The 12022-nt window shown below is 46.6% G+C and overlaps 1 protein-coding gene and 1 pseudogene across 1 annotated transcript; both read right to left on the reverse strand.

Moving 5' to 3' along the window:
* Positions 1 to 515: 515 nt before the first annotated feature.
* Positions 516 to 820, reverse strand: LOC104279704 (annotated as a pseudogene).
* Positions 821 to 10924: 10104 nt separating this feature from the next.
* On the reverse strand, positions 10925 to 11273 carry LOC104279705 (feather keratin Cos1-2-like). Its single transcript, XM_009877080.1, has one exon. The coding sequence runs from the start codon at positions 11234 to 11236 to the stop codon at positions 10925 to 10927; it is 312 nt and encodes a 103-aa protein (XP_009875382.1). The 5' UTR covers positions 11237 to 11273.
* Positions 11274 to 12022: the final 749 nt, after the last annotated feature.

Raw genomic sequence — 12022 nt, forward strand, 5'->3', positions numbered from 1 at the left:
GTGCCCAGAGCATCCAAATTAGGGTGAGACATCAACTAAACTGGGCATCTGTCAGAAGCAATTACATCAATTTTAACCTTGAAAACACGAAAAAATTTTCCCATATTGCGAAGTGACAGAATTGTGTGCAGGGAGTCCCATCCTCCCCTACCTCCAGCTTTTTCCCCCGAGAAGGCTGGCAGAGTTGTCACAGAAGGAAGAAAGGCATCGAGGCCCATGCTTGAATGCAGCACAACTTTAATGAGCTTGAAGAAGCAAAGGGAGACAAATCATAGGCAGTAAAATAGGGGAGCCACCAAGATGTGATGGAGCTTCTTCAGGGTCTCCATCTGCCTGTCCAGCAGAGCAAGGGAGGCCACCAGGTCCCTGCTCAGCTGGCACTGGGGGACAGTGACCACAAAGGCAAGAGAGAGAAGAGAGTGAAAGAAGGAAACAATGACAAAAAGCTCTATCTTCTATCCAGCATCATGTTCTGACGTCTTGCATGTTCTTGCCCAAGGATATTGCCAAGTGCTTTAGCAAGGGGGGCACCTCCTGCCACAGTAGCGGTTGGTGATGCAGGAGAGGTCAAAGCCCCCAGAGTTGATGGGCACGCCCTCACAGCTCAGGATGCTGCCAACAGCAGCGGAGGTGGAGTTGCCCACAGCGGTGTTCTGTGGGAAGGAGCTGAGGATGGGTCCGGGCAGGGTCACCACCACAGGGGAGGGCTGGATGTCTGGCACTTCCGCACACAGGGCTCATTGCAGCTGTTGGCCAGTGGGGTTGGGCCGCAGGGCTGGCAACAGGGCTGGCAGGGCTGGCACTTCTCAGAGCAGGACATGCTGTATGGCCAGATGCGTATCTGGGAGAGACGGGAGGTAGAAAAATCACAGAGACACATGAGAAGAAGCACTGCACCCGAGCACAGCAGAGCCAAGGCACTGGCCCAGCATACACTGCTCAGCTCAAAGCCCAGTAGCAACCTCAGCTAAGTCCCAGACTGTTTCTGCAGAACACCTTTCCTCCCCTTCCCTCTCCCAGGGGATGCGACTCCCAGCCCTGGGTCAGAATAGCCTGTATCAGCTGAGAAAAGCACTGAGGAAAGACCTGGACTAGAAGTAGCAGGACAAGGGGCTTCACACTCACCTGATTCCCAAGGAGGAGATGAGAGAAATGGATGAGAGAGCTGAGAGTTGGGCTGCCTTTTATAGTGGTCCTGCATTGCCTCAGGCCCAGAGGCAGCCTTGGTGGAAGTCATAATTTTCTGAGAATTTCATGTCACGTGCAAACCATGCCAGCTCATGCTATGGGCTGCGTCATGATTTCCTGCCCTACTACCTTTTAATTTCCTGGCTGATGCCATGTGCTTTCCCATAGGAAGTCTTCTGTAAATGCCAGGATGAGAGGCCCAAGCATTTCCGGCGAAGACACACACCAGGTGAAAGACTCAGCTCAAGTGCCTACAGCCTCCCGTCCAGGCAGGTCATGTGCACCTGAGTCATGCCTGTGGTCTTCTTTGAGGCAGTCCCCATGTGTTGCCTGATCTAGTTGAGAGGCGTCCCTGCCCACAACAGGGAGGTTGGATTAAATGATCTCTCAGGTCCCTTCCAGCCTAGGCTATTCTAGGATTCTGTGTTTCTGGGATTCAAAGCAGTCAGGAAATGGGAACTGCTCTCGTGCTTCTCTTCTTGATGCCTTTCAAATGTTAGCACTTTACTGGCCATTATAGATTGAAATATTTTGTTGGTTCATTTTGTGTCACTTGTCCCAGCTGCTCATTCCTGGTAGAGTGACCCTTTTATTTCCCAGTACATCCAATGTAGTGTGTATGATATAGCAGTGACTTTAGTTACTATAGAAGTACGTATGATCAAAAGCTTTTCAGCATACCAATCCTTAATATTAATTGTGAACATATTATCACTTCCAGTAGGAGATACTGTTTGAAAAAACGTGCTGTCAACTTCAGAAAGTGGAGTCTCTTAGTAGAGACATAGCTGAAAATTAAAGTCACTGAACAGAGTTGGTTCTCTTTTAGGGCAAACCAGTATAATGCTCAAGAACTCCCATGGGAAATTACTTATTACATCCTTTGCTGTTGCTCCCTGCACCTCTCTGTGATGTTTAGTCATTGTCGCATGTAGGTGGTTTTCTGCTGGAAGGGTTTGAATGACATGCTGACACCAGCAATTCTCTCAGGAAAATTTTGCTAGACTCATTTGCATTAAATACTCTCTGTACGATCTCTGCTGCTCCTCAGGGAACACCAGGAGCATGCCTGTTTTTTCCCTGAGGAACTTCAGTCCTCTTCTGCCAGAGTGGTCTCCAGTATCTCCTCAGCAGAGTTGCCAGTTCTTGAGATTTTCTTTGTTTTGTAGAGCATACAGATTTTTGCATGGTGCCATGCAGACGTGCAAGATACAGAAGTGTGTAGACAGAGATAAAGACAAGAAGAAGAAGAAGTAAAGTTGATGGCATCCTTGAACCTTCATTGGTGGAACCAACACAGAAGACCAGACTGGTGATCTGTGTCTTTCTCCACCCTGCCCCCCCCTTTTCCTTTTCCTTTTCCTTTTTCCTTTTCCTTTTCCCTTTCCCTTTCCCTTTCCCTTTCCCTTTCCCTTTCCCTTTCCCTTTCCCTTTCCCTTTCCCTTTCCCTTTCCCTTTTCCCTTTCTCACTAGCTAATGCAAGGCATATCATACTGATTGCTTAGTTTATACTTTATTTCTTTCTTGTAACTGTTAAGTATAATGCTGCCTATTATAAGTCGTTATATGTCTTTTTCCTTGTTGTCATTAGGTTGCTGGTGTGTGATACCAAGTCTTCTCCTGACTATCATTAAGTTATATTATATTGCCTGCCCTAATGTGCCTTTTATCTAAAACAAATTATCGTGAGTCTGATCTATATGTTGAAAACAATTATTAAATGTTTATGTATGGACCTTGAGACTTGTCTCACCGTTGCCCACTCCATTGGGGTATTACAAATCTAAGTCACTTGTACCCCTCTCCTGGACGGGATGTGACTCCAATATCACAGTAATTCTGCAGCTCCTCAGCCTGGTGCTGAGTGAAACAAGGTCCTAGACCTTGCACCAAATGGCTGTAAAAGGGACTGGAGTCCAGGTGGTGCTCTGCTGGGAGATGGAGGATAGTTTGGCAGACGCAGCTAGAAGTAGTGTGTCTTACCAATGGCCCCTTCCCTGTGGTCAGCTTGATGTGATAATTGCCAGATTGTGCTGCTAGGAGGCTTCAGACAGAGCCTTCCCATTGAAGCTGCTTTTAAGCCGAAGTTCTAACACTCATCCCCAATCCAAGTTATAGCTTTAGCTATGACACATCTGTGCCTGTATTTGGACATGCACCCCACAGATCTCAGTTTAAACCCTGTCATGTGCATGACTTCCCAGGCTGACCTGAGATTTGCCTCGTCTCTGTGAATGCACCTGGTGATCACCAGACTTTGTGGATCCCTGATTATTGTCATGTGGCCTTATCCTGATATTAACTCCTCTTGTTGTCTGACCCTGGCCAGCAGCTGAGCACCACATAGCCCCTCACTCACTTCACCCAGGTGGTATGGAGGGATGCGTTGGAAGCATAAAACTGAGAAAAATAGTGGGATGAGATAAAGATAGTTTTAAAAACAAACAAACAAAAAAGCAAGGAAAAAAAACAACAAAAGGCAACAAGAAGAAAAGTGTGAGACTGACAAAGAGGACTGTAGGTAAGTTCTGGCAACTTGCAGCTGGAGTGTCAGTAAACACATACATCACTTGGCCTTGTGTACTCAAGTAGCAGCACACCTGCACTCAGATAACAGAAGCCTGGGATAGATGCAGGGGCATGCCTCGCATCCCTGCCCTTCTGGGGAAGGTAGGAACTCAGGCAGAGCAGCACACAAAGCATAAGGAAGCAGTGGGGGAGATCTTGTGCCTGTGCTGTTTCTTGTCATGCTGCTTGCGTGATCACTGCCTGTGTGCCTCTGTCTGGGTGCTGCTGCAAAAATTCTTCAGATTCTCAGGCAGCAAGAGTAAATTTACTCTTTGCATTTCAGCTATGGTTTGTGGTTGTTTCTGAGTTGTATCTGTTTTGGCCCTCACAAAGGAAAATAAATCAAGAAAAATAAGCAATGCAAAACAAAGCAATTGCTGATGACCAACCAACTGATGCTCAACCAGTCCCTGAACATTGGCAGCCCCTGCTAGCTTCAGCTCCCAGTTTTATTATGGAGTATGACAACATATGGTACAGAATACCCTTTTATTCATTTGGGGTGAGACATCCTGCCTGCATCCCCTCTCAACTTATTGCGTACCCCAAGCCTACTCACTGGCAGGGCAGTCTAAGGAGCAGAAAAAGCTTTGATGATGTGTGAGCACTGTTAGACAACAATTAAAACATCTCTGTATTATAATCACTGCTTTCAGCAAAAATACATAAGCCTCGTACAAGCTACTACGGAGAAGATCAACTCTATCCCAGGCAAAACCAGCACAATCACTGACGTGCCTTTCCAGCTTGACCCCAGACATATGTAAGACAAGAGCCTGAGCTGGAACAGGAGGAGGATAACTTAAAATTATATGTGCACTTGTGATCTTACAGGGGTTTGGGGAAAGCTGGAGTAGGTCTCATGTGGAGTGTGCAGTGTCTCTGCAAAACAGAATGCAGAATTGCGACAAAGCAACAAAAAAAAGGAGGGAAAGGAGAGAGTGGAAGAAAGGTATGGAAGTTATTTGTCATGTTTTCAGAGAGTCCAGGCTGGCCCCTTCCAAAGGGCTGACACCCATTGCAGCAGGAGCAGGGCACGCTCAGCCCCTCTCAAAACAGTGGCCACAGTCTCCGTAGTTCATCCTGGCATCATCTTCTGGGTTCCTGAGGCTCCTAGTTTGGGCTGTCACCAGTGGCTTTAGCAAGGGGGCACCTTATGCAGCCACAGCAGCAATTGGCAATAGAGGACAGGTCAAAGCCACTGGAGTTGATGGGCACTCCCTCACAGCTGAGGATGCTGCCAATAGCAGCGGAGGTGGAGGAGCCCACAACAGTGTTCTGAACAGGGTTCAGCCCACGACAGTGAGAAGAAGCTGAGAGTGAGTCAAGGGAGAATCACTGCCATGACAGTGGGTTCAGTGATAATGGTGGAGTTCTGAAACTGCTTGACACAGGGCTCATTGCAGCTGTTGGCCACTGGGGTTGAGCCACAGGGCTGGCAGGGTAGGCACTTGTCAGGGCAGGGGATGTCTTGGGTATGGTGGTTCAACTGGGAGAGAGGGCAGGGAAGAAGCAGGGCACTGGGACAGCTGAAGAACTGCTGCAACCACACCCAAAGGAAGCCAAAGCACCTGTTTGGTGGCGAGATAGAGGCTATGCATAGGGAACAAGGATTTCTTTGCCTTGGCCAATGGGTCTTTCAGAAAGCAGCCAGGCCAGGGATGATCCTGCCTAGCGTTTAGCAACGTCACCTCAGCCTAATCTCAGCGTCTCTGCATGACAGAACATCTTTGCTCTGCCCTCTCCCTTGAACACAATCTCAGAGAACTAACATAAGACCAAGGAGCACGTATCATCTGAGTTGCTCTTGAAGGCAAGATGCTGTCCTAGAGGAGGACATGAAGTAGAAAAGATGGTTCTAACTCACCTGCATCTAAAGGAGAAGGAGGTGATAGAAGTGACTGAGAGAGTGACCAGTTGAACCGGCTTTTCTATTGTCTTCACCCTGCCTGAGGCCCAAAGGCAGCCTCTGCATAAGCAACAATTTTCCTGGTTGCTCCTAATGAACAGAATTATCATGGGTAATGACATGGCAGGTGTTCCTGTTTCCCCCTATGCTGTTATTGCGTTTCCTGGTTTATGTCATGCCCATTTTCTCATAGATGCTTCTTTTGAGTGCTGAGAAGAGATGTCACAGAATTTCTGGGCAAGGATGTGTCAGTGTGGGCGGAAGACACAGACCAAGTGCTAGAGGGGTCCAATGGATGTAACTGATGTCAGCCCAGGACACTCTGATGTGGGGGTTTTTTTATGATTCCACTTACAGAAAGGCGTCCAGCTGCTCCTAGTCCTGCAGACTTAGTTGGTCTGCTGAGATCTTACTTTGTTTATATGTCAAAACCAATGGGAATTAAATGGGCACTAGGAGTCCAAGCCTTTTAAATGCTTGCAAATTCCTTTTGATGTATTGTTCTTATATGGATGTTTAGAGGAAGAAAGAAAAAGAGACCATATAAACCTTCTCTTTTATAAAACAAATTCAGATTGAATGAGGCTTTGAGCAAGTAATCTACTGAAATAATTCCCAGCCCATGGCAGAAGGTTTGGAGAAGGTGATTTTTATAAGTTCCTTCCAACCCAAAGCTTTCTATGAGTCTATCATTCTATGAAGATGAGGTCTGCATATGTAGGAACAGACAAAGTCCTTGAAGCCACAGAAAAAAATCTAGTTCATAGAATCATAGAATCATAGAATCATAGACTCATAGAATCATAGAATCATAGAATCATAGACTCATAGAATCATAGAATCATAGAATCATAGACTCATAGAATCATAGAATCATAGAATCATAGACTCATAGAATCATAGAATCATAGAATCATAGACTCATAGAATCATAGAATCATAGAATGGCCTAAGTTGGAAGGGACCTTAGAGATCATCTAATTCAACCTCCCTGTCATGGGCAAGGACGCCTCTCAACTAGATAGGGCTACTCAAGGCCTCATCCAACCTGGCCTTGAACACCTCCAGGGAGGGGGCATCCACAACTTCTCTGGACAATTTATTTCAGAGTCTTGCCACCCTTGTACTGAAGAATTTTCTTCCTAAGATCCAATCTAAACCTATTCCCCTTTAATTTAAATCCATTTCCTCTTGTACTATTGGCAGAAATTCTTGTAAAAAGTCCCTCCTCAGCCTTCCTGCAGGTTCCCTTCAGGTGTTGGAAGGCAGTTATAAGGTCCCCCCAGAGTCTTCTCTTTTCAAGACTGAACAGTCCCATCTTCCTCATTCTATCCTCATAGCAGAGCTGCTCCAGCCCCTGGATCATCTTTGTGGCCTCTGTACTTGTTCTAACAGATCTATGTCCCTCTGGTGGGGACACCAGAACAGGATGCAGTATTCGAGGTGGGGTCTCACAAGAGCAGAGTAAAGGCGGAGAGATAGTTCAATGCTAGAAGAGAGGAAATGCTGCAGTAGCAGGCATGGGCATATACCGCAATGCGAATTATGCAGATAATACTTGGTAAGAAGCACAAGCAAAATGAGAAGCAAGAAGGTTCTAACCGAGAAACTGATTGTTACTAAAGATCATTAGGTGATACAGGAAAAATTGATTAACTCAAACCCTTGTGAGATACTGTTGAAAGCAGTATGAGCTGCCAGAGTCGAGTATTATGATTGACATGAACCTTAGATATAGGATTGTACAGAAACATGGATCAACATTTTCTGTATTATAGAAAGTGAGATGGACAATAAGCAGAATGAGTGAGCTGATAAAGTGGTGCATAGCGGGATACACAGTCTAACAGTGTAAAAATGGTTACCTGGCTTCACAGGTCATGCACAGAATGTGTCTGTGTTGCAGTTCCCACCAGAAACACTCATCCAGATGGGACACAGCATAATGCTGCAATGAAATTTCTCCACCAACTCTTCTTATCCCTACATCTTCTGATATGCTATAAATTCCCCAGCTACTCGATCCCTTATGATGCTGCTGTTGGTGGATAACTCCAGACTTTGGGTGGCTTCAGGGATGTTCTTCTCCGCACTGTCTGCAGAGTACTCCTTGATGCTTCTCTGTGTACAGGATGCCATGCTCCAAGATAACACTGAATCATTGAGCAATCATTAACAGCATAAAATTTAACAAGATTTAGTGCCATATTCTGTACCTTGGATGGAGTAACACCAGATACGAGTATAAATTGAGAAAGGAGTGGCTGGAGAGCAGCCCCACAGAAAGAAATCTTGGGGTGCTGGTCAACAGCATGTTCAAATAGGAGTCAGCCATATGCCCTGGCACCAAGAGGGTAACCCCATCCTGGAGTGCATCAAACACAGCACCTGGTCAGGCAAGGGGATTATTACATGTTTAGTTATCAGTAACTTTTTTTTTTTTTTTACACTGAAAATTTTCAAGTACTAGAATAGATTTTCTAGGGATACTGTGCAGGCTCTGGCCTTGGAAATTTTTGGGGCTTGGGCATGGCCTAGACCAGCCTAATCTGATGAGACCTGTTCTGAGCAGGACCTTGAAATGGGTGATCTGCAGAGGTCCTGTCCAACCTAAATTATTCTATGACTCTATGGAAAAAGTAAAAAGAATTTGGTTGATTTGTTTCTTAAAGGCTAAAAATGAGAGTATAAACACAAATGAAGTTAGTTTTGAAGAAAACTTGTCAAAAGACTAGAATTGGTTTTTTTTAAATGATTATTTCTTTTCCAATGAGCTTTTAAGAAACTGATTTTTGAGATGGAATGCGACAGTGTGGCAGGAAACTTCATTTATTGATTCCAGAGGTACCTCCTTTTGGACAGAAGGAGAAAATCCACAGTGTCTGAGGGGGTGAATGGGGCAGCTGGTGTCCATAGTGTTTGGTGGTGGTGACCATTGTTCTTGTGAGAGCTGCAGACTTGGGGTGTGCTGACAGAGGCTTCAGGTTAGACAGTATGCCAGAGCCCCCAACAAGGGCTTGAGATTGGTGGGACAGGAAGCACAAACATTAAGGATGGAGAGAGTCCCAAGATGTCACAAAGGAGGATACGTCAGAGAGACTGGTCTATTCCTCTTTTATCTCTCACTTTGGAAAGGCAGAAGTCTTAACTTTTCTGCATTTGTTTTTCCTCTGCTGTGTAGCCTAGGAAGTGAGAGGGTTATGCTGTTCATCTTGGTTGGACAGACGGACAAGCTGCAGCCAGGTCTCTAGTGATGGACTCTTCAAAAACTCCCAAGAAAGAACTGCCTTGTCTGGGTGAGATTGAGTGCATCTTGGAACTGTCCATATCCCCTAGGATCCCCTTTTCTCCCTGAGGGTGTGCAGTTCTCTTATTTCTTATGAAATAAGGAAAATGCAGATACTGATGCTGGCGATGAAGATGATGATTATTGCTGCAGAGATTTAGTGAAGGGTCTTTTAGACTCTAAAGTAATTGTGGGAACCTAGTTGCTCTCTGGGGTTGCAGGTTATCCTAGCAGAACAGAGGACACAGTCAGATTCTTTGGGCTGTCTCACAACTTGCATTCCTCTTATTTCTGGGTATGTGGGAAACAGGAGTTGTTCTTAGGCAGCAGAGGAAGGAAAGTGGAGGAGTAGTAGAAACACAGAGCCCATCTGTTCCTAGAAGAAACTGCAAATGTTGGGAAACATTTAACATGGGTTTTTCTGCACCTGTGTCCTCAAGACAATATTATCACTTGAACAGACAAGACAGAGAATAAACATCTCTCCTGGTCGTCTCAGATCCCTCTTCTTGTCTATCTTTCTCCAATTCTCCATCTCTTCCTGCCTCTCTCATCTGATCTGTCTAGGCCCAGTGTTTCACAGACTGTCAGAAAATCCTCTCACCACCCAGAGGAGCAGGAAAAACATTTTCAAGTACTTGCCATGGGCAAAGCAGTCTCAGCTTGAGAAATTTTTTATGATTTAATCTCCTGCCAATCAACACAAATTTATGGTCATTGAGCTGGGGGTACTCAAGCCAGACGAGGGCCCTGGTGTGTGGCCTGACCAGAATGAATTCTGCATCAATCTATGAGTCACTTCAGCCCTGCACATCTGTGTAGCTGTTGGGCTCTGCAGGGAACTGTTTGAGGATGGAGGGTCTATAGGTGACCTGCCTTTGCTATCATTGCCCTTGGGTGCAGGCCATGCCCTGTCCTTCTGGGAACAGGTGGGAGAATAAGGAGAAGAAGGTCTGAGGCTGTTGTAAAAGGTATTTCCATCCCCACTCCTGGATCCTTTGGGGTCATTTTCTGACTGAGCTTCTCTTCCCAGCAAAAGGCTATGCAGAGCACAAAGAACTCCTTTTTAGTTGTGAGCTGCTGACCTCTCAGATCCTTCAGCAGCACCACAGGCTCCTCACAATGGGATAGCATACAACACTCCACTCATAAAATTCATTCCTCTCCAATATAGAGCAAATGATGTTTTGGGGCACCATGTAAAAGGTGTGATGCCAAAACTCAGGGCCTGATAACCATGGGCTGTGGAGGAACTGAGTGTATCTTCCTTAGCTCAAAGAGACAGTGACTGGAAATGACCTACTGTCCCATGTCCCAACCTCCCCTTCCTCTTGGAATAATGAAAGATCCACTTGAGCTTCCACTTTACCCCCTGCCACTCAAGACAATGCCCTTCTTCACTGACAACTCCAGACAACTTGAGGCAGCAACAACATGAAAGGATTATGCGGAGGCAAAAGGTAGGATGCAGAAAACTTTAATGACTCTGAGGAGGGAAATGAGTCAAAGAGAGTAATGAGGAGAATCAGGAGGAGTGAAGCTTTTTGTTATTGAGAAGATCCCAGGGGGCACCAGTTGATTTGTCCAGTAAAGAGAGACAGAGCAGCAGGTCCCTCCCCTGTAGAGGAGGCAGCCAGAGCAGGGAGAACAACCCCAGATGCAGAAAATCCGGATCCATCACCCACAGTAGAGATTTCATGGAGCGTTCATCGACTGCCCCTCAGAGGCAGAGAGGGGCCAGCAGATGCCCCAAGTTCGCCCAGGAAAGCAGAAGACAAGAAAGAGAAGGAAGAGAGTAGAAGGCAGGGAAGATCAACTTTGATTATGTTTTCAGAGATTCCCAGCTGCCCTCCCTTGGAAGAGCAGCTCTGGATGCTCAGTCTCTCTGAAATGAATTGCCAGAAACTCTGCCCTCAGTGAAGAATCTAGGTCAGGATTCCTGGGGCTCCTTGTCAGGGTTTTCACCAGTGGTATTAGCAGGGGAAGCAGCGCCTGCCACAGTAGCGGTTGGTGATGATGCAGGAGAGGTCAAAGCCCCCAGAGTTGATGGGCACGCCCTCACAGCTGAGGATGCTGCCAACAGCAGCGGAGGTGGAGGAGCCCACAACGGTGTTCTGTGGGAAGGAGCTGAGGATGGGTCCGGGCAGGGTCACCACCACAGGGGAGGGCTGGATGGCAACGGTGGAGCTCTGGCACTGCCGCACACAGGGCTCATTGCAGCTGTTGGCCAGTGGGGTTGGGCCACAGGGCTGGCAGCAGGGTACGCACGGGGTGCAGCAGGACATGTCTTTGGTCTGGAGGTGCACCTGAGAGAGAGGACAGAGAGGAAGGAGGAGACAGTAATTGATGAGAAGGAGCTTGATTATGCTGTCACAAAGGAACCAAGACTTTAAATGAGTGGAAAGATGGAGTCTGTACCAGGAGCCTCACTCTCTTCAATACAGTAGTTGGTGAGAAGGAGCTTGATTATGCTGTCACAAAGGAGCCAAAGCTTTAAATGAGAGGAAAGATGGAGTCTGTGCCAGAAGCCTCACTGTCTTCTATGGCTCATTCAGCCAAGACACTACGAACAGCAGGCAGATGAAACAAAGCTCTATCCTAGTGCACAAACCACAAGCTTCTTCAGTCACATGCCAGCATCTCTCTAGGCAGACCTTCCCCTTGCTTCCCTGTGTCAGGACAAGCCACCTCAAGCCCCAACGTATGACAAAGTCAACATCAGCTGAGACATCCATTGAGTGTAGATTTCCCTTTGGAAGAGGAAGAGAAGGGTTTTCAGACTCACCTGGTTCCGAGGAGGAGACAGGAGAAGTGGATGAGGAAGTAGAGAGTTGAGCTGCTTTTTATACCTGCCCCTCATTGCCGCGGGACCTGAGGCACCCTTGGCAGAGGCAACAATTTTCTGACAAGTTTGTCATGAATGCAAACCATCACAACTGATGATATGGTCTGTGGTTTTATTTCCTGCACTGCTGCCCTTTCATTTCCAGGTTTGTGCCATGCCCATTCCCCAACAGAGACTTCCTCAAAGCACTGGGATGAAAGGCCCCATGAATTCTTGGGCAGGAATG

Source organism: Apaloderma vittatum, unplaced genomic scaffold (genome assembly GCF_000703405.1).
Source record: "Apaloderma vittatum isolate BGI_N311 unplaced genomic scaffold, ASM70340v1 scaffold1989, whole genome shotgun sequence".
Taxonomy (NCBI): domain Eukaryota; kingdom Metazoa; phylum Chordata; class Aves; order Trogoniformes; family Trogonidae; genus Apaloderma; species Apaloderma vittatum.

Bases quoted from the DNA above. Each gene is read 5' to 3' on its own strand.
- LOC104279705 (XM_009877080.1), bottom strand. From the start codon at position 11,236: ATGTCCTGCTGCACCCCGTGCGTACCCTGCTGCCAGCCCTGTGGCCCA.